General features: G+C 38.0%; 7 protein-coding genes and 1 pseudogene across 9 annotated transcripts in view, besides 2 other annotated features; all 8 read left to right on the forward strand.

Moving 5' to 3' along the window:
• The window catches only part of CG34106 (uncharacterized protein), a 42,095-nt gene extending 31,729 nt beyond the window's left edge, over positions 1-10,366 (forward strand). The window contains exons 5-7 of one of the 2 annotated variants that reach the window (NM_001299079.1): positions 7,062-7,324; positions 7,385-7,508; positions 7,577-10,366. In NM_001299079.1, coding sequence (NP_001286008.1) covers positions 8,728-9,096 — 369 coding nt within the window. In that variant the 5' untranslated portion in view covers positions 7,062-7,324; positions 7,385-7,508; positions 7,577-8,727 and the 3' untranslated portion in view covers positions 9,097-10,366. Of the gene's footprint in view, positions 1-7,061; positions 7,325-7,384; positions 7,509-7,576 lie in introns of those variants that run through there. The other variant, NM_001042900.2, reaches the window with a different exon arrangement.
• The window catches only part of beat-IIIa (beaten path IIIa), a 42,095-nt gene extending 31,729 nt beyond the window's left edge, over positions 1-10,366 (forward strand). The window contains exons 5-7 of one of the 2 annotated variants that reach the window (NM_135985.6): positions 7,062-7,324; positions 7,385-7,508; positions 7,577-10,366. In NM_135985.6, coding sequence (NP_609829.5) covers positions 7,062-7,324; positions 7,385-7,508; positions 7,577-7,677 — 488 coding nt within the window. In that variant the 3' untranslated portion in view covers positions 7,678-10,366. The remainder of the gene's footprint in view (positions 1-7,061; positions 7,325-7,384; positions 7,509-7,576) is intronic. The other variant, NM_001201899.2, reaches the window with a different exon arrangement.
• Positions 4,866-5,051: a mobile genetic element.
• A 362-nt stretch (positions 10,367-10,728) lies between the features above and the next one.
• CG34169 (uncharacterized protein) lies at positions 10,729-11,353 on the forward strand. Its single transcript, NM_001103700.2, has one exon. It carries the CDS (start codon positions 10,845-10,847, stop codon positions 11,217-11,219), a length of 375 nt encoding a protein of 124 aa, NP_001097170.1. The 5' UTR covers positions 10,729-10,844; the 3' UTR covers positions 11,220-11,353.
• A 1,188-nt stretch (positions 11,354-12,541) lies between these two features.
• Positions 12,542-12,602: a mobile genetic element.
• Positions 12,603-13,010: 408 nt separating this feature from the next.
• Positions 13,011-13,633, forward strand: CR44394 (annotated as a pseudogene).
• Positions 13,634-13,865: 232 nt separating this feature from the next.
• Positions 13,866-15,169, forward strand: Gr36a (Gustatory receptor 36a; the record flags this gene model as incomplete). The annotated part of the gene is made up of 3 exons (NM_165205.2): positions 13,866-14,133; positions 14,205-14,959; positions 15,017-15,169. The coding sequence occupies 3 exons, from the start codon at positions 13,866-13,868 to the stop codon at positions 15,167-15,169; spliced, it is 1,176 nt and encodes a 391-aa protein (NP_724038.2).
• Positions 15,170-16,019: 850 nt separating this feature from the next.
• Gr36b (Gustatory receptor 36b) lies at positions 16,020-17,312 on the forward strand (the record flags this gene model as incomplete). The annotated part of the gene is made up of 3 exons (NM_165206.1): positions 16,020-16,296; positions 16,347-17,101; positions 17,160-17,312. The coding sequence occupies exons 1-3, from the start codon at positions 16,029-16,031 to the stop codon at positions 17,310-17,312; spliced, it is 1,176 nt and encodes a 391-aa protein (NP_724039.1). The 5' UTR covers positions 16,020-16,028.
• Positions 17,313-17,585: 273 nt separating this feature from the next.
• On the forward strand, positions 17,586-18,880 carry Gr36c (Gustatory receptor 36c; the record flags this gene model as incomplete). Its single annotated transcript, NM_165207.1, has 3 exons — positions 17,586-17,853; positions 17,920-18,671; positions 18,728-18,880. The coding sequence occupies 3 exons, from the start codon at positions 17,586-17,588 to the stop codon at positions 18,878-18,880; spliced, it is 1,173 nt and encodes a 390-aa protein (NP_724040.1).
• Positions 18,881-19,185: 305 nt separating this feature from the next.
• Grl36a (Gustatory receptor-like 36a) lies at positions 19,186-20,902 on the forward strand (the record flags this gene model as incomplete). Its single annotated transcript, NM_165208.1, has 3 exons — positions 19,186-19,839; positions 20,273-20,683; positions 20,735-20,902. The coding sequence occupies 3 exons, from the start codon at positions 19,186-19,188 to the stop codon at positions 20,900-20,902; spliced, it is 1,233 nt and encodes a 410-aa protein (NP_724041.1).
• Positions 20,903-21,696: the final 794 nt, after the last annotated feature.

Consider the following 21,696-nt stretch of genomic DNA (forward strand, 5'->3'; position numbering starts at 1 on the left):
TTATAGAATTAATATTTTTATACCAAAATTAATTACCTTTAGGAAAATATAAATTTAAATAAAAATTAACATTTGAAAGTATTGCATCAAAATAATTCTATTGTAAATCTAATAAAAGCAAATACCATACTGGCTTAGTTTCTCAAATAACTCGTTCTTGAGGTTGCATTAATCATCTTAATGAAATTAAATTCCATGCGCTTCCCCACGACACCTTAAAGCGACTGCCTCCTGCAGGTGGTGCAGATCCTGATGGTGTTTCACCTGGTCGAGGTTGCAGCACGCCGGTCTCCGGTCGCTAGTCTCCACTCTCCAGTTTCAGTCGCAGTCCGTAAATGGAATTCATGCAACATGGCAATGCGTTGCAAATGGCATTGTCGAGTCGTCTCAACTCCCAGGCTCCTTGTAAACTCACTCACTTTTCTCTTGTTCGCTGCTTTTTAAAGGATTTCATCCTGCACTTGTTTCTTTTCGCTTTTCTTCTCATTTCGCCTTGGCAACCCTAGACTCTTCGTAGTCCTGCTCCTGTCCCCATTTCCACACTTGGTTTTTTTGTGCCTCCACACTCTTAATACAACTGCATAATCTAAGCAAACAATTGAAATAGAATTTTTGCAGTCGCAGTCGACGTCGACGCAGTGCCAACAAAAGGCGCACATGTGTGTACAGTGAAGGGGCGTGGTCATGGGCTGAAGTGGGCGGAGCCCGGGTGCCATTGTCATCGCATTTTTGAAGTAAAATTATGTTTTCATGTCCGACTTCCAAGTGGGTAAAAACGGGACTAAGACAAAGGCGCCATCTGGCGGAGGCTGGCTTGCAGAAAAAGATCGTTTATCCTATCACCATTTACATATGTGAAGGATAACGAGTACACTCCAGAAAAGAGTATAAAGTCATACTTTTTTTCAAATAAATCATATTTTTTGATATCATAAAAACTTTGCATTATATTTTTCCGAGAATGTCCTTTTTGTTTGTTAAAGGTTGTATAGGCCCTTAAATGTTTAGTTGAATGGATATTCGGCAAGATTTTTTTCTCCGCACTTGCCCTCTTAAGCTCATACTTTGTCTCACTCCACATCCAATTCATGAAAGTTTTCACACAACCCAATCAAGTTTGCCGAACGCGCCTGAAGTTAATCACAAATTTATAAACTCATAAAAGAATCAAACGGTTATCAGTATGGGCAGCACCAGAAGCAGTGACTAAGCATGGGAATCCCCTTGGGGACACCGAAGCACAACCACCGAAATCATCAATGGAAGCCGCCATCCTCGGGGCAGGAACCTGCATTAACTTATGGCAGCAAGAAGCAGGACATCGCCAAGAAAGGCGACCACGCCCTCGCCCACTCTAAGCACATTTCATGCTGATTTTCCTTTGGGCTATTCCCTTAGCTCACTCTCGAAATCCCCTCACATCTGCCCTTTTCCTTCTTATTTCAGAAGACGCATTGGAATGCCGGGGAAATGGGAAATGGTTTTGCATATTAAACAATGTGTCTGGGCAGCCAAATTGAACGATATTCGAACCGAAGTTATAAAAGAAAAGCACAAAAAAATATAGGGCACAAAGAAAGTGGGATGCACAAATCTAGAGGAGTACAGTGGTCATTGGTTACTCGAAAATCTGGAATACGTAGAATATCGAATGAAACAATTTAGTAATCCAAGCTTATTCCACGTTTATAATAAGTATATTAAAATAAACATTTTTTTCATTGGTACTTTCATTTCATTTAAGCCGTCGAATTATTTTATAAAAGTCAACTGTGGAGTTGCACATCGAAATAAAATAAGGAAGAACACAGTATTAGGTGGCAGTATGGATGAATGAGTCTGGTTGAGTGGGATGTAGCCTCATCATCGAGAACTGTGTCAGCAGCATCATAGAAAGGGAGTTCAGGGAAGTAGGAGTAAGAGGTTGCGAAGAGGGATTTTTGTCCTGCTAATGCAAGTGAGCCATGAAATATGCTCCAGTGAAAGCCGATTTTTCCCGAAGGGAGTTGACAATGTTAATTTGGCGATCGTAAAGCGTCAGCGAAAGCATTTCAGTTCAAGTATGAGGATGATGTATAAAGTTCAAGCTTACTCCGTTTCAAAGTTTGGTTTTGTTTAATTTGCTACATTTAAACTTGTTTTTCTAAGGCAATAAACATAAACGATTTTAAAGATATTACTAAAATAGAATTGAGATATTCAGAAATTAGGCCTTAACTTTTAGAAACTGTGTGTGCCCTAAACTGTAATGAGCTCCTTGCCTTTGGCCTCTTTTGGATAATTTACAGCTCATTAGGGTGACCAGGCCAAGGAGCAATAATAAATATTATGGCAGAGTGCCGCCCCCAGCTTCCTGCGCCACAAAGTTCGCTCATAGCTCATAAAAATCACATTTAACTTTGCTTGCCAGTGGGAGGTTGCCTGCGATTGTAAGTAAAGGGTCTTGTTCCAGGACCTTTATGCAGGCAATTGCTTTTTTATATTGTAAAATCGATAAGCGATCACATTATGTGTATGTCTGTGCATGAAAGTGTCCGAGAAGAAGGGGTCTCCGAAAAAAAAGGGAAAAGGAAGAGGAGCGAAGGAACTCAGCGGGAAAAGTGAGTTATATGTGTGTTTGTCCTTTAAAGTGCACTTAACCATAAATTCAGAAACAGGATGAGGACCCAGAGAGACACCCAGGACATCGTGCGGAGAGAGCAGGACATCTGCGAAGCGTTGAGAGCCTTGCGTGCTCATTAATTATAAAACAACGCGAGATACGCAACAAATGCACTCGGACAAGAAACTCGTTTATTTAAGCTTGTACCAAAATAAAATTTAACAAAAGCATGTTTAGGTTATCGGAATAAGTCATTTAAATATTGCAGTTGAGCATTGAACTCGTATTCGTACATAGTAATATAACAAAAATAAGATAAGAACGTTTCGATGACGAACTCCGAATTTTTTCAAGTGTATAAACACACATAACGAGGAATCGGAGAGTCCGATGCAGATGAGGATACGGAAGAGCCGCGGAAGTAACGGTAACTGTAATGTTGTCTTAACTCAAACATGCCGCAACTGAACCGAAGGATCCAGCTGAAAGGGAAAAGGACTCGACTCGTATCGTGCATTAAAAATCGTTGCCATATGCAAAATTAAAGATAACAAACGAGAAATGTCACGGGAGTAACGGGAATCGGAGGGAATGGGAATGGACGGAATGAAACGGAGCATGAAGTGGTTGGGACAAGGGAAATGAAACGGATGTGCAGTGGGAAGTGGCACGAAGAACTCGAGTTCCGAATGAAGTTCAGCCGCGTTATCCTTTAAATTCAGAGACTCACGTACATTTTTCCTATTTTTAAGAACATAAACACGTTTTCTGACTTCTATAATTAAACACAAGATTTACACAATCAATCTTCAAATCAATCTTCATTAATTTAATAAATGCTAAAGAAAATATTAATAGTTTACTGAGGCTAAGGACATGTGAATAAAAGAAATCCCATTTATATTTTACCAAGACGTCATGAATACCGCTGTACCTTGGAATGACTATTTCGCATAATTTTATTGCACATATATTTACATATAATTTTATAAAGGACCACTGTGACCTGCATCTCCATTGAATTTATTTAATATAATGAAGTGTAAATCATTTCGGAAAATGTTTATTAAAATTTTCAAGATGGAGATAAGCTCAAAGAAATGCCAAAAAATTGAGATTTTAGAACAAGCTCTAAAGAAGAGAGAAAAAAACACTTAAGCGAAATGCTCAACATGTGCATAATCCACACTAACACACACCCCACAGCAATGGGTCCTTTGCAAATGGAGCAGGTGAATGCCTAGAGGGGTGCCACTGCATGCCAGCCCCTCGTCCTCACAATCCTCATTGCCAAAATCCCAACCACCTGACCTGGCTTATCACCTGCTAAGAAGAAGCTGCCAAGTGCGCTTCGAGCGAAAAGGAGGGGCGGTTTCAGGTGGTCGGTTGGTTGGCTGGTAACAAAAAATATACCGCAGCGTATTAAAAGAAGACCCCCAACTGAGCAGGAAAGTCATGCAAAAAAAACCTAGATAGACACCCACTTACAGTGCTCACTGTAGTTGCTTCCATTGCTCTGAATATGCTTACTCTTCTCTGACATGGGAAACATTATTTACGAAGAATTTGGAACACATAATGAAACTATTTGTACATTTTCACTATCTATACATTTGCATTAATCGCTTGCCTTTTCTTAATAATTGCGTGTAATTCACCCTTTATGTTAAACACAACCTAATATTTTAATAAAATATTGAAGGGTATTTTAAAATGTACTTCCCAAATCTAGAAAATGGCTATTTTTGCTGTGACTATTCTAGGTATTTGTTGTTGCTGCTGGGGAAGTGCTTTAGACACTTATTTTCTTGTTTTTTTTTTTACCGACCACTGCACAAAAGGTGTCCTCCGCACTATTTTTTCCCACCACTCTCCTTTTGCGGCAACAGAAACTGCTTAGTCATAGGAAAATACCGAAAATATACTTGAAGCATGTGGCTATTCGACATTCGGCCATTTCCCTTTTAGCTTTTAGTTTTCGGCTTATTGCAGGTCCTGTGACCTGAGGGTTTTCCTCCCCATCTGCACACATTTCTCCTCATCTGGCTGGATTGCCCCCAGTTTGCCCTCCTCCTTTTGTGTGTCCTTTATCGTTGCGTGCTAAGTCTGGCCAAAATAAATTGCCAACTCATACAGACATACGTGTCCTTTTTTCCACGAACCTCTCTCTTTCCACGGTTTTGTCTCCATAGATTTATGCCGCAATATAAAATTTAAGTGCGACAATATGGCGATGACTTAAAAAATGCTCACATAATATATACAGTATAATTCGCTTAGCTGCATCGATAGTTAGCTGCATCGGCAAGATATCTGCATTATTTTTCCATTTTTTTGTGTGAATAGAAAATAGAAAATAGAAAAAAAAAAATTAAGTTAGCTGCATTTTTAAGTTACCTGCATCGAGGCATTGTGCAAAGTACTCGAGGCAGCTAAGCGAATTATACTGTATAAACAATTATCCCAACATAACCCCAAATACAAGCAGGTGACCTGAGATTTAAAGCAAGGCAATGCAACGAGTTTCGGTAGCAAATATATTTGGGAGGTAATAAATATCTGGCTAAGATAAAGTTGAATTTATTCAGTCATCCATTAATTTAGGTTCGGATTTTCTTTTTTGGCAGGTCAAAATAAATTGAAGAATTTCGGGCAGTTCTCTGTTGGCAGGCCAATTCTTGTGTTTAAATTCAAATTATTACACTGTTTACATACTACACAAAAGTAATTCTTTAAATGCATAGAAAACATCAAATAAAAACAAGAAGTAAACTAGTTTTATGTCATTGTTTTTGTCGACTGCAGCTGCTCTCTAGGAAAGAATGAAACCATGAAATTATATTTTCAATCTGTCCGAATGCGTTTATCAAAAATACATTTCTCCAAGCTGGATTTACAGACTTCACCAAAGCTGGCCTTTATAGGTTCCTTCTATCCTTCCCATACCAACTATTACCCCATTCTTCTCCAGAAAGTCAGTTGCTTGGAGAAAATTAAGTTTACATGGGAGAGAGCAGAGCCAAAGCAAAGTAAACTTCACTTTATAAATTACAAATAAGCAAACGGGAGAGGGAAATGCAATCCCGAAAAAAGGACAACCTGACCAGGACGCATACACTGAGAATATATATTATAATCTCATTGAAAGCAAAACTAACTCCAAGTACTTAATTGATTTTTGCCTAAAACTGGTTAGGATGGCTTATTAGTTTCACGTTTTATTATTTATATCTCAAGCCAAAATATTATTCTTCTTAGGTAACTAAAACATATATATTCGATTGCATTTTACTATTCCAAGTGCAAGAACTTATTCAAACTGGACATAACAAAAAACAAACACAGCCGACAATTCGCAGAGAAAATTAATTTTTTGGAAACCATTAAAAATTAATTCTCTTTCATGAGTTACATACTCACTTACTAAAGCCGCAATGTTATGAGGAAGAAAATTCCCCTTCTCAATTTTTCTGGTTTTTGGCATGAACGAATATTTTTAATGCATACAGAAAACACTCGAGTTAGATGAGGATGAGGTTTGCAGATATAGGGGACATGGGCAGCTCCTAAGGAGGAGCCCTGATTCTACTCCTGTTCCCACTTGACTTGGTTTTTATTTCTGTACACGTTATGTGAAGAAGGATAAAACAGACAGAGTGAGTTGTAAAAGACAATGGATAGGGTTGATGTTGTAGTTTCGTACAAACCTATAGGTATTCAGGCAGATTTAGATGTAATTTAACAAATTGCTTTTGACTTTGGATTTATGTGAACATCTCAAATGATGTCTGAGCTTAAAATGTTGTTTCTAATCTTGAATTCTTTCGTTTTTATTTTTGGCAATGATTTCTTTTGTATCTTTGGTTTGACTGGGAAGTAGGCCCAAAGACGATATTAATACATGATGGACATAGGCCCTGCCCCAAAACCATCACCATTACAAAAAGACCCTCAAATACACTTACATGGGCAGGAAGAAAATTGCATCAAACACTTGCACACACATGGCCAAATAAACTTTGAATAAGCATTTCGTATGCCCAAAACGAAAGTTCTTTCTCTTATTCAGCTTTGTTATGGGCACCATCTTCCCTCCCAATTTCACATCTAGCCGCACTCGCCTGGCGAAAATCTGCACATAAATCTTGGAAATGCCTTGCCAGCCTCCATGAGGAAAGTACCCTCGCCACCGTACTCCCTAATTTTACTTTTGGGGCAGTGGGGCAAATAAGCGATGCTGCATATAAAATAATAAAAGGGTGGGAGGATGTGGATGGGAAAGTGGAGAACGTGGCCAGAAATACCCAGCTACCCAGTTCTATATAAACATCTTAGACAAATATTATAAAAATTGTACATATAAATGCGATTTGAATTCATTTCCGAATAAAGTCATAATAGATTGTATAAACATTTGTATACTGTGCCACAAATACTGAATATTCTTTTGCCATTTCAGTGACCCCCAACCACGGACCGAAAATAACAGGTGGCCAGCCGCGCTACCAAATTGGAGACATCGTTCGGGTTAACTGCACCTCATCGCCGTCCAAGCCCGTCTGTCACCTCAGTTGGCTAATAAATGGGGAACCGGTGCAAAAGACACACCTTCGGCAATACGACAAGGTGGTGGTGAATCGAGATGGGTTGGAGATGGCTCGCTTGGGGCTGGAGTTCCGGGTGAGGTCCTTCCACTTTAAGCACGGCGACATGAAGTTAAAGGTAGATTGCAATAAAATTTGGATGAATGTCTTGCACTAATCGTATTCCATTTTTCCGCAGTGCGTGGCCAAGATCAGCTCACTGTATCTGCAAAGCAACGAGGAGAGTGTGGAAAGCGATCGCCAGCATCGGGCCCCGGCATTGGAATCTCGGGAGACGGTAGCAGCCAAGTCCAGCACGATTGGTATATCCACAAATATTAAATATACGTTTTTTTTTAAGGAACGCCTAGCTAATATTTTGTATTTTCAGCTGCCGCCTGTTCAAAACTGCCATCAAGCCTGATTGTCTCACTGCCTCCTGTTCTCCTGCTGCTGCTGTTTCAAAATTGGAACTGGCCACGAAATAGTTAACTCTTTCAAAATTAGGATCTCAAAAACTGAAGCCCATTAACTAGCAGAGCCGTTCGTAAAAGCAGACATATCCTACGCCAAAAACTTTAAGACAGAAACCAAAGGATTAATTTATATAATAACCTTTGGTTTAATTCAAAATTCAATCGATGTATGTGTGCATGAACAAGGGGATACATATATGTATTACCTAATTAAGAGCCAGATATTACACTTGAATATCGAAATGGTAACTACTTAACGCGAGCATTTAAGCAGAGGCTAAGAAATTGTAAATAATTATTCGTAGTATTAGGCAATTGTATGTAGTTTTAAGAAATTGTTGTTTAGGCAAATCATTCGTTGATCTTATGTGATATTTTCTTCATTTTGAAAGCGATAGGAAGTAAAACCGTGTAGAAAATGATTTTCATTCAACGTATTTGATTTAATTTTGAAAATCCTTTATCCAATCCAATTTATCATCCATTTCGGGCATATCAAAAGCAACAAAACATTTCGATTGTAAAAAACATATTCGCACTTTGATCTACATACCAAGACAAGTCTACAACTTAACCCAACACAATTTTTCATTAACTTAAGATTTTAAGCAAATGTAAGAAAATTGTAAAGCAAAAAGTCTAAACTTTATAGAATTAAAACAATGAAAACCCAAAGTAATATCAGCCAGAAAGTAATGTAAGCTAAGACTAAGCAAAAACTTGCATTTGCATTCCAAAAATTCCTCAAAGAGAAAGATTATGAATAAGTATTTTCATCAGAAAGCTGTAAATAGCCAGACAAGAAGCCAAGGATTGCACAAGTTAAAAACTTTAAAATTTGGCAGAAGTCCTGATATAAGCGTGTATGTAACTGAATGTAATCAGTTTAATCAGTGCCAAGCTGAGAAATGTCAATGGGGTCATTTCAAAATTCAACTTATAAAATATTGTAGGAAACGAAACTATGCCTGATTGTTTTTAATCATTCCTGAGAACAGTTTGCGTCTCACACACACCGTTTCGTTAGTTTGTTAAAAAAGAACTTACACATCCTAGTTTAAGTCAGATGTATGACCAGGTGATATTCACAGCTGAACTCTTGCACCACAGAACTGTGGGCAGCCAAATCGAGGAGACACGGCGCCATTGGGAGGAGCGGTGCTCTTGGTTTCCGGCTGCCCAAAGGAATATGGCATCAAGGTGTTCAGAAATTTACAAGGAGAGTCTTGAAAAATACGGCAACGATTACTACGAGTTCTATGCCAATAGGAATCGTCTGAAGGAAGAACACAGAGTTAATACCAAGTCTTATAAACGTCGGGAAAGAAGAAGGTCCCACAGGCCAATGGACCACTTAAAAGACTATAGGGTGTCACCAACTTCAAACGGGGAGTACGGAAGTGTTCGGCCAATGCTTCTCCTTCAATGGCTTTAGAAAACTGAAAGCATAAAATTTTAAAGTTTGAAAAAATAGTATGATAGTATAAATAAACATGTAAGCAACCTTACGGAGATAAGGTGTATTGACCTTAAATAAAACAAACTGTAGAAAAGAAAAATGAAAAGATTTCAGCTATGTTTTCAGTAACTGACATTGGTTATTTTTAAATATTCAATTGTATTATGCCTAGATTTCAATTTCAATTTCAAGGAGTCTTTTAAAATTAAATTCTCTTTTAAAAAAGTAGAAACGCCACTTTAAAACGTTTTAAAGGTAAACGAAGGCATTTTCCTTTAAACACATTTATAAAAAGACCAAAATCATGTAGGACAATTTTTGCGTTTGCGAAAAAATGAAATAAAAAACAGTTGAGGCTAGTCATTCTCTCCAATGAGTATCATTATATTTTCCCCTTGAGAAATTAGCCGCTTGCATGATACAAATCCGTTGGCTTATGCTAATTTGGCTCAAACTGAGTCAGAGTTCCCCAAAGTCTGATATCAAGCAGTTTGTGGCGAAATAAAAAGGTGGAAATTGTCGGAGACATGCAAAATGCGAAAACGCGCAACAAACCGCAATCGAATGCATTCAAGTCCAAACAGAGTAACCAAGCAGCTAACAAAAGGCCAAAAGCAGTTCATGACTCATGCGATGACTGGGGTTTCCATATGGTAAGGAACATTGCATGTCTGCCGGACTCACCTGGGCGTGAGAAATGCAATCCAATGGCTCATTTGCATACAAAGCCGTTCGATTGTGGGCCAAAGGCACAGAGGCGATGGCTACAAATGGCCCACAAACAGCTGCTGGTCTGCCCCGAAAATTTATCTCAGACATCTCAGCTTGGCATTGATCGACTGGCAAGGGGCGTAAACCCCATACAACTTAGCCAAAATGAATGTTTCTTGTACATAGCCAGCGATGTTTGAACTCAAGTTTACTTAGGATCTAAGCGAAAGAAATCCTCGGCAACTCTGTAAGCTAATCTACATCTAAATCTAAGCAAATCTTGTGCGTGTTGTAAATTCAAAAATAAAACATAACTAAATCAAACCAAGAGGCGGAAAAAATCCTTGTCGGTTTTAGCTAAGTAAAAAAAAAACTAACCTTCCTTCATTAACCTTCATCAATGAACTTTGTTAATACTTTAGTTTACCATTTATTTGTAAGTATTGGAAAATCAAATGTTTGACAAAGAAAGTAAAAACAAGATAGTTTGTAAAACTGAACATGAAAATGAAAAATAAATTAAGTCCAGAAAAGCAAGCAAAATGAAGCGTCTTTTTATTAATTGCGATCGCATTTCCGTTTCTGGTTAGCATTTTATCAAATTTGTATGCCTATCGCGACTTTAACATAAAATACGTCCAAATCAAAGGATTAATATTCCATTAAAATTAAATATAGGACCCTTAAGTTTGGTTAAATGAACATTTATTTAATTATGTGTGTAAGTTTATTTTCTTGATCTAATTTTTTACAATTATTGCTTGCTTTAATAGACAATAACATATTTTAGATATTTTGTTAAGTACTGGAATCAGACGTCATAAAGAATTTGTGGATACTAGACTACTAGTTTGACCTTCGAAACAAAACAGGCCTTTATTTGCCTGTCTGTTTTGTATTTAATCCTTTTCCATAAGCTAGATCATAAAATGTCTTGCTAAAAACTAAAAAGTGTATATTTTTAATGGTTATATTATCCCCTTCATTCTGAGTTGACTTTTTTCTAATCGAAGATGAAAGAGTACAGTGAGGTGATTTTTGTGGATCAGCTAAAGCACTTCCGCGTTGTGGCCAGTCAAATTGATAAGACTCGCATTACCTGGGAGAAAAATAGCGCCTGGTTTGCAGATGCCCAAAGGGAGAATTACTCCCGATACGCGTCCATTTACGCCGAAAGTAGGGAAACATACGGAGATAAAATGTATGGATACTACGCCAGGAGAAACCGTCTTCGATCAGAGTACTCTGTCAAGTCCGAGGCGGCGACACGCCAAGAAATCCGTTACGAAAATGAATCCATGGCCCACTTGAAAGATTATAAGTACTCCGAGACGACCAATGGCGAATATGGCAGGGTGCGCCCATCGGCATTATTTTTCTGTTTCTAAATTAGTTTCGAGTTACGGGTTATATGTTCTATTTAAAAATCTGTAAAATCCATTTCAAAACTATTCCACCTTTTTCCACCTTTGTAAATAAGTCCGTCTTAAATATTGAAATATAATTGTATATCTTTAGCTACATACTTCGCAGAACATTAAAATGTCTTGGGTACATCTTTTCTACACCTGTTGATATAACTTCATCTGAAATTGTCGAAGTGTCTCTAAAATTTATGGATCAAACATTTAGGCATTTAACAACTATAGACACTAAAAATTGCAGTAAGCCAATGGATAACCATGGAAATGGCATTGCAGAGAGGGGAATTTGCGAAGGGTTTGTGGCGTGTTTTAAATTAATTTTATATACGATTTGCCCGTCCCAGGACGGCACTTTGGCGGAACTGCCAAGCACTTGGCTCGTAAATTGGTAATGTTTGTAAGCCCGGTTTTATGGGTCGGCGGTGGGCCAGACTGTTTACCATAATTACCTGTTTATAATTAATTAAAATGCAATAAGCGTAAATTTGATAAAAGTGCCACGCACATGCTTACGCTGCAGCTGTAATTGGGGGAGAGTATTATTTTCGTACAAATACGCCTTAAATTAAAAAATAATTTGATGGGTGATATTTACACGTCCACGTAATAAGAGAATGTGTTAAAAGTTCAGTTAGATTATTTTCCAGTAGAAGAATTATAACTATCGCAAAGTTATTGTTATTCAGAATTGAAAGTTAAATTTTCAAGTGTTTAAATTTAAATAAGATTAAAACAATCAACTAAATTACAATCGAATAGATAACTCGCATTAATGGGGGGGTCGGACTGAATGAATAAATTAACAAAGGGCCGGCTCTTCTAAATAAGTTTAGTTCTAAACCGCTTGAATATGCAGCATAAACACATTGGCTAATGTAATTACCATTTCATTGTGTGTTTGTTGCTTTTCTCCCTCACGATGCACGCTTATTGACCATGAATAACGAAGGGATATGCAACACGAACTGCACTAACGCCACTCGTTTACCCTTTTCAACCCACCGGATACCATGATTCATTGCGTGAGTGTGCATAGGTAGGTGTGAGGCTAAAGTGCAGCTACTTTTGATTTATGACACCAATACTTGAAAGGGCTATGACACATCCTTGCTCCTAGGTGGAGCTGTTATGGTGGGTTTTATATGTTCAAAACATTACGGTTTTCTGATAATGCAATACATTTCTAAAATATTTGTTGAAATGTTACTGTAACCGTCTTTCAATTGGATGCTTGGGAATACATCAAAATTCAATCAGATGCATATTATTTATTTATTTATTACCAGTGGCAAAAAGTTGTTTGCCAAATCGATAGACATTTACAAGACTAATACCAAAATATAAAAATATCCAAATTATTTTTTATTTTTATAAATATATTCAAATATTTTTCAATTTTTTTTTTAAATTTGTTAAAGTAGGCGTGGCAACAATTAATTACTATACTATATAAAGAACAAGAATATATATACTTCATAGGCTTTGAGTACCTTAACCCATAACAAACTTTATAGGCTATTAAGAATAGTTGTTTCATTAAAGGTCAAAATACTGTTAGCCTAAAATACGTTTCCATCAATGCCATTACATTATCCCAAATAGAGAACTAATAGATGATGGAAGAGGAAACAATACGGACTTTCTATAAAAAATGGAAAGCGCGACTGCTTAAGTGGTCTTCTTTGGTCTGCGCTGTAGTATTTTATATGTACCGTAAGACTTTCGATTACTTTAAATACTTTTTTTTTATTTTAGATATACGTACAGGAGTGGAACCCTTCTTCAGATTCTTCAACAGTTAAATCTATATTCAAGGATTGGCATTGTTTACCGGGGCATGCAGCTACTTTGGCTGCCGTTGGCAAGTGTTATTTTCTCCGACATTTTGATGCTAGTGACAAATTGGGCATTTGTCATATGATGTTTCCTATTCGATAACTTTGCCGAGGGAGGCGATTGTAATTGGAAATATGGAATACCCGTTACCGCCGCCCAGGCCACGTAATTACTTATTTTGTTTCTTGGTCTGTGTAACGATTGATTGGCTCTACAGCAGTGCTTTCTTAGATTGCAACTTCTGAATCTAAGCTTAAAGGGCCAAGATCAGCTGGATCAGACCTTCGCATGGGATGTAAATAATCTGGTGGGTGTGGAACAAAGTGTCTTACTCTATTTATATACTCCTTCCACCACAGCAAACTTACTTTGATCTCCAATCGTGGACCCAGCCGATCAGGAATCAGATTATAAGCGTTAACCAGGAATGCGGATGTTCGTTTGTACTTGACTTCTTTTTTTGCGCACTTCTAAACGCCCTGGGCTGTGTGCAGTATAGAATATCCATGAACATTCATTCGTTCTACTTCTTATACAACATACCTTAAACTGATATAGAACACGTATTTGGCTCTAAAAAAAATTTAAAAATTTACTAAAACACCTTCGGACCGAACTTACTCAGACAATGTGAAATGGAGCCTTATAGCACCACATTTTGTGAAAGCTCAATATATCAAGGATATCAGCAGTAATAAGTATTTGTCTACGTCAGTATATTAAATTAATTAGCCTTGGTGAAACCGAAATAGAGAATTATTTCAGTTAACGGAAATGTTTGACTGGGTCGGTTTGTTGTTAAAGGTACTCTACTACTATGGGCAGATCATTGGACTTATCAACTTCGAAATTGACTGGCAAAGAGGTCGTGTCGTTGCAGCCCAAAGAGGCATTCTTTTCGCAATCGCAATTAACGTCTTAATTTGCATGGTGCTGCTTTTGCAAATATCCAAGAAATTCAATCTCGATGTGTACTTCGGTAGGGCTAACCAGCTGCATCAATATGTGATCATCGTGATGGTCTCACTGAGGATGGCTTCAGGTCGCGAAACTCATTACACTATATTTATAGAACCACCTATTTAAGATTTTTTAATTGACATTTTTTTTTAGGAATTTCTGCAATTCTCAACAGATGGCGTCAGCGAGCACAACTAATGCGCCTTGTTGAATGTGTACTTCGGCTATTTCTGAAAAAACCGCATGTAAAGCAAATGTCCCGATGGGCAATTCTGGTAAAGTTCTCTGTAGGTGTCGTCAGCAATTTCCTACAAATGGCCATCTCTATGGAATCATTGGATCGCTTGGGGTTCAACGAATTCGTGGGAATGGCTTCGGATTTCTGGATGTCGGCCATTATAAATATGGCCATATCACAACACTATTTGGTAATACTTTTCGTTCGAGCCTATTACCATTTGCTCAAGACAGAGGTGCGGCAGGCGATCCATGAAAGCCAAATGTTAAGTGAGATTTACCCACGGAGAGCGGCTTTCATGACCAAGTGTTGTTACTTGGCTGATCGAATAGATAATATAGCAAAACTTCAGAATCAACTGCAATCGATTGTGACCCAGTTGAACCAAGTGTTTGGCATCCAAGGGATAATGGTTTATGGCGGATACTATATATTCTCAGTAGCTACAACTTACATAACGTACAGTTTAGCTATAAATGGTATAGAAGAACTGCACTTGAGTGTCAGAGCAGCGGCACTGGTATTTAGTTGGTTTTTATTCTACTACACGAGTGCAATACTAAATCTGTTTGTTATGCTCAAACTCTTCGATGATCACAAGGAGATGGAACGGATACTAGAAGAGAGAACTCTGTTTACTTCCGCCTTGGATGTCCGCTTGGAGCAATCCGTAAGTTTCTATCCGACTATAACCGAATTGAAGTATCGAGATCTCGTACTTTCACAGTTTGAAAGCATTCAATTGCAGCTAATTAGAAACCCGTTGAAAATTGAAGTATTGGATATATTTACCATTACTCGCAGTTCATCTGCTGCCATGATTGGATCTATAATAACGAATTCGATATTTCTTATTCAATACGATATGGAATATTTTTAAAAAATGTTAAAAAAAGTAAAATAATAAAAAATTGATTTTGTGGTTGGTTTATTCCGTTTCTCAGCCAGTGAAAAGTGCGAACGAGAAATTTCAAGATTTTATTAGTAATCGCTAGAAATTGGAAAAAAAAACAATAAAATGAAAAAATAATACGAAAAAATTCAAACGTTTGGGTGTCCTAGTTTTGGGTGTCCTAGTTTGGTTTGCGGGCGTTAGAAGGGGAGTGACAAAGTATTCTTAGCAAAACATATAAAGCACCGAAAATATATTCACAACATATTCTAAGCGTGGAAGGCGGCTAGTGGGCATTAAAAAGGGCGTGGGAACATCTGTAATCAGCATACATAATCTCAACTTTCTAAGCTTTATAGATCCTGAGATCAAGGCCTTGATACGGACTGACGGACGGACGGACGGACATGACCAGATCGACTCAGCCTGATCCTGATTTAGGATAATTCATAGGCTTGCACATCTAGTATGCCATTGCATTCTACGAGTAACGGGAATAGAAACAAAACACTTTTAAGCTCTTATAGTGCCCGAGATCAAAAACATCATACGGATCAATGGACAAGGCTGCTGGTTGCGATCACGAAGATATATAAGTTACAGTGCTACAAGTTACATAATTTTTAACGAACCTAGTAGAAACTGGGATAAAAATATACAAAAATCAAGTTAAATAATCCTATTGTATTTCACCAAAATGTTTGCACGTTTTGTCCATTACCTGTTTTTTATTTGTGTACGCCTCGTTGACAATCTGAACTCAAAATCTGAACTAGATATCAGATTATTGTTGTTATAGACATAAGCTAATTAACATGCTTGCCAACTGTCGACTCAGTTTTACGAAATGGTCGATTGGGTCGTGTTGTTGCTGAAGGCAGTCCACATATACTGCTACTTGATAGGATTAAGTAACTTTGAGTTCGATTGCCGAACAGGACGCGTATTTAAATCAAGGCGATGTACTATCTACGCCTTCATGGCCAACATCTTTATTTTGATTACAATAATTTATAATTTTACCGCTCATGGTGATACCAATTTACTTTTTCAAAGCGCAAATAAGCTGCATGAATATGTTATCATCATAATGTCCGGCCTCAAGATCGTGGCGGGTAAAATTCTATAAAATTTCTGTTCTCAAGACTGATTATATATTTTTTAGGGCTCATTACGGTGCTTAATAGATGGCTTCAGCGTGGCCAAATGATGCAGCTAGTTAAAGACGTTATCCGTCTATATATGATCAATCCGCAGTTAAAGAGTATGATTCGCTGGGGAATTCTATTGAAAGCTTTCATTAGTTTTGCAATAGAGCTCCTTCAAGTGACACTCTCCGTGGATGCATTGGACCGCCAAGGAACAGCGGAAATGATGGGCTTGCTTGTAAAATTATGCGTTTCGTTCATTATGAATTTGGCCATATCACAGCATTTTTTGGTAATACTTTTAATTCGGGCACAATATCGGATTATGAACGCAAAGCTGCGAATGGTGATCGAGGAAAGCAGGAGGTTGAGTTTCCTGCAGCTCCGAAATGGAGCTTTTATGACGAGATGCTGCTATCTATCTGATCAGTTGGAAGATATAGGTGAGGTTCAGAGCCAACTACAATCGATGGTGGGTCAACTTGATGAGGTATTTGGCATGCAAGGGCTTATGGCTTATAGTGAGTACTACCTATCCATTGTGGGTACATCTTACATGTCGTATAGCATTTATAAATATGGCCCGCATAATCTGAAACTATCAGCTAAGACCTCGATCATTGTCTGCATTTTGATAACCCTATTTTACCTTGATGCCTTGGTCAACTGCAACAATATGCTACGTGTGTTGGACCATCACAAGGATTTTTTGGGTCTATTGGAGGAACGAACTGTGTTTGCTTCCAGCTTGGACATTCGACTGGAGGAATCCGTAAGCTATAATCCAATATGTTAACAATTTTTTGAAATATACACTTACTACCTTTCAGTTTGAAAGTCTACAGTTGCAACTAGCTCGAAACCCATTAAAAATTAATGTAATGGGTATGTTCCCTATCACGCGTGGCTCAACTGCGGCTATGTGTGCTTCTGTTATAGTGAATTCGATATTTCTAATTCAATTTGACATGGAATTCTTTTGAGTGGAATATTATTTAAGACATTTTGACATTGGGCTTAATTCTGGAGCTATCTTTACAATTAATCGCGTAGTATAAAAATATCATGTTTGTTTGCAAATATAAAGAATATTTCCATATTATCTGACCTTTATCATATAATTACTCTGTTTGGTTCAACCAGTCTGTCCAATCTTATCAGAATATCTCTTTCGAAATGAGTATATTACGCTTGGAGTTAAATTATTTCCACATCAAGGCAAACCACATTGTGGACACTTTCAGTTCGTAAAAATAATGGACTTGGAAAGTTTTTTGTTGGGAGCGGTTTACTACTATGGACTCTTCATCGGTCTCAGTAACTTTGAGTTCGACTGGAACACAGGACGTGTATTTACAAAAAAATGGAGTACTTTGTACGCAATTGCGTTGGATTCTTGTATATTTGCACTATATATTTATCACTGGACCGGAAACACAAACATTGTTAATGCAATTTTCGGCAGAGCAAACATGTTGCACGAATATGTTGTCGCCATATTGACCGGACTTAGAATTGTTACTGGTAGCAAAAAACGAATTCAAAAATCCGTTGGATAATTTAAGTGATTAATTCCCGTTGTATTTGTAGGCCTTTTCACACTGATTCTCAGATGGTACCAGCGTTGCAAGATGATGGATTTGGCGTCAAAAGTGGTCCGAATGTATGTAGCTAGGCCGCAGGTAAGGAGAATGTCTCGCTGGGGCATTCTCACCAAGTTTATTTTTGGTTCTATCACCGATGGCCTCCAAATGGCCATGGTCTTGAGTGCAATGGGGAGTGTGGACTCTCAATTCTACCTGGGACTGGGCTTGCAGTACTGGATGTTTGTCATTCTCAACATGGCTATGATGCAGCAACACATGATAATGCTTTTCGTTCGGACACAGTTCCAGCTCATTAATACGGAACTGCGTCAGGTGATCGATGAAGCCAAGGATCTGCTCTTAAGTCCCCGGCATCAGGGAGTTTTCATGACCAAGTGTTGTTCGTTGGCGGATCAGATAGAGAATATAGCAAGAATTCAGAGCCAACTGCAGACGATTATGAACCAAATGGAAGAAGTATTCGGCATTCAGGGGGCCATGACCTATGGGGGCTACTACTTGTCCTCGGTTGGCACCTGTTACTTGGCATATAGTATCCTCAAGCATGGCTATGAGAATTTGAGCATGACACTGAGTACTGTAATCCTGGCGTACTCTTGGTGTTTTTTTTACTACCTTGATGGTATGCTCAATTTATCGGTCATGCTCCACGTACAGGATGACTACTGGGAAATGCTACAAATACTCGGGAAGCGGACAATATTCGTTGGCTTGGATGTCCGCCTCGAAGAAGCCGTGAGTACATGAAGTTGTAGATTTTGATTTTTATAACAAAGATTTCTTACCGACAGTTTGAGAACCTTAATTTGCAGTTGATACGAAATCCGTTAAAAATAACGGTTGTTAAGTTATATGATGTAACTCGCAGCAATACAATGGCCATGTTCGGAAACCTGATTACGCATTCAATTTTTTTAATTCAGTATGATATTGAACATTTTTAAGTTAGTCATTCATTTAATTCACAACAATGTAAATGAATGTTTACAATATTTTTCTTCGTTAAAAAACAAAGCTTATTGAAGATATTGAATACGTTGTATTAACTGTACTGTTAACAATATAGAAGCAGACATTAGTTGATTATATTTTCAAGTAATGGTTGCTAGTTGATTGGTGATATGAGTAAAGCGAATATATTGAGGTTGGGTAATTACACGGTCATAACTTCCAGTTCTCACTCCACTCACTCCCACTGACAGCCATTATGAATCAACCGGGCACATAGGACTCATTCAGTGGTTCTATAATGCCAGAGAAGAAGGGTCACGAAATCCCTTTGAGAAATTCCCGTAAAAAGTGGCTATCCCATCTTTTACGATGGTCAGTATCCTCTATTTGCTGGATCTCATATATCATTTATCGCGGCGTGGTGGTTGGGCAAATGAAGTTCGATCCGAGAAATAGAAAAATGATCATACACCCTCGGAATATTTGGACCAAGCGGATTTCTCTGCTCCTTAAAATATTGGCAATGTTATGGGATTATTATTTCATTCAATATTTATGTAGCGCGATTCTTCCGATATTTTCAAACAAATCAGAAAGGTTTTTTAATAATCTGATAGAGGCAATTGCAGTTCAACTATCGCTTTGGAATACCGCTCGCCTATATTCTTGGCTGAATAGCCTATCCTGGAATCGCTCATTTGTGGATCGCGTGAATGACGTAATCCGGTTGAACGGTCATTTAAAATCAATTCTCGGACCACTATCCTTGGATAGTATCTCGCTGTTGATCCTTTACGTAGTGCATTTGCAATTTACTGTGCTGCAGACGATTAATCATCCTTATATGATACCGATGGTAAACACCCTGCTGCTGGGGTTAATTTGCAATGTCTATGTGGCTTACCAAATGCTTCTGCTATCTTGGATAGCTGCTATCAATAATTTTTTAAAGGTAAGAAAAAACCATAGCCACAATAAAGATTTATACCCGTTACTCAAAGAATAAAAGCGTATACTATATTTGAATGTATGTTACATGAGGAAAGATGCATTTCCGACCCTATATCGTATATAAACATACATACTATATACTTTCTTTTTGAGGATTACTAGCGGTGTCGATTTGCCAATGCTCGTCTGTCTGTCTGTCTATCTGTCCGTATGTCTGTCCTTCTGCCCGTTGTCCGTCTGTCTATCTAACCGTATGACGCTGTGATCTCGGGATCTAAAACACTAGGAAGTTGAGATTAAGCAGACTCTATTGAAGCACGATTGTTTAAAAACGCCGTGTGCTTGTTGCTTGTTATATTTTTAATTTAAAATTGGTAAATCGACTGTAGCAGACTATCCTGTTTCTGTCTATGATTTATGATTTATGATTGCAGTACTCCCAACCGGAGCAGCAGCCAAACAGAAAGCAGCGAAAGAACCTCCTTCGGCTGCTGCGGATCTATGCAAAAATCAGTAATGTCCACCAGGATATCAAAGTGCTCTGGCTTCCAGTGGCAAGCATGCTCTTCTCGAACATTGTTGAGCTAGTGCGAAATTGGTCATACATTATCGAATGGATATTTTTCCACCGCCGTAAAACTGTGATGCAGAAATGGAGCTTTATTTTCTGGAAATATCTGGGCGGCGGACTTGCCCCTTTGTTGAGGATGCTACTAATTGGTCTTTGTAATGACCGTTTGGTTCAAATGCAGGATTTTCTCAATTTACAGCTTCTGATAATCGATCTGAGACATACAAAATTTAAGCAGTTGGATGGGAACTTTGTCAGTCAGTTCAAAAGTCTGGTAAGTGTACATTAAAGGATCTTCTTAAAAATCTACAGCCCTTTGTTGCAGCAAACCTGTTTTGATCTTCAATTAAGAGCACAACCCATTAGGAATCAAATTATGAGTCTGAATCAGGAGTGCGGATGTCCTTTCGCACTGGATTTCTTCTTCTGTACCGTGCTAAATTCCATTAGCTGCGTTCAGTATAAAATGGCAAATGAAATTAATAACGACTGAAGTGAAATGAACAGAGAAATGTAAAGGTTTGCTTATAAATAATTGATAAACAAAACTGGCAAACTAGTTAAGTAAGTTTTATAAATTATATGAATGTCGAAACATTCAATTCCATACACAGACACAAATGAAAAAATGTCAAATTAAATTGTTACAGCACACAATTGTATTTGCCACAAATTGCCTTTGGCTAAAATAGAGTAATTTAATTTGAATGTGATTTATATTTCACTACGAATGACAATCAAATAATGTATTGTTGAAACGGAGAGAATGGTGACTTTAATTTATATTTTGGCGTTTCGATGCGATACGAACTAACCAGACTGGCTGCCAATGTCAGGAAAAGTTTGCCATTTTCCATTGCGCTGGTTCTTTTTTTCGAATTTCATTTGTTTGAGCTTGAGCTGTGGCCAGCGCACATAAATTTCAATTAACATAAATTTAATGCCAGCACACAAAGTTTGGCCAACAAACTCGGCCAGCAGGGAGAGCATTTTCAATTATTGTCTGGTGCATAAAAGTTAGCTTTTGCAGCCCTCAACCCTCCGAAAATAGAGTCTCCTGTTTTCAACCCAGCAAGTGCAGCTTTTCCGGATCTAATGCACTTGACTTCTAAGTGAGGTTAAAGGGGTGGGCGGGGCACGCCTCGTTAAGCCGCATATAGCAAATGGTCAGAGGCAAAGCAAATTGCTGAAAGGCGCTTATGCAAAGCGATCAAAATGCGAGGCGACATAAACACAAGACGAGAGGAGAAAATCCAACCCCGAGGCAGTAAAACCAATTTGAAATTG

Source organism: Drosophila melanogaster, chromosome 2L, assembly GCF_000001215.4.
Source record: "Drosophila melanogaster chromosome 2L".
Taxonomy (NCBI): Eukaryota; Metazoa; Arthropoda; class Insecta; order Diptera; family Drosophilidae; genus Drosophila; species Drosophila melanogaster.

Coding starts and splice junctions, on each gene's coding strand:
- CG34169 (NM_001103700.2), top strand. CDS start 10,845: ATGAAAGAGTACAGTGAGGTGATTTTTGTGGATCAGCTAAAGCACTTC.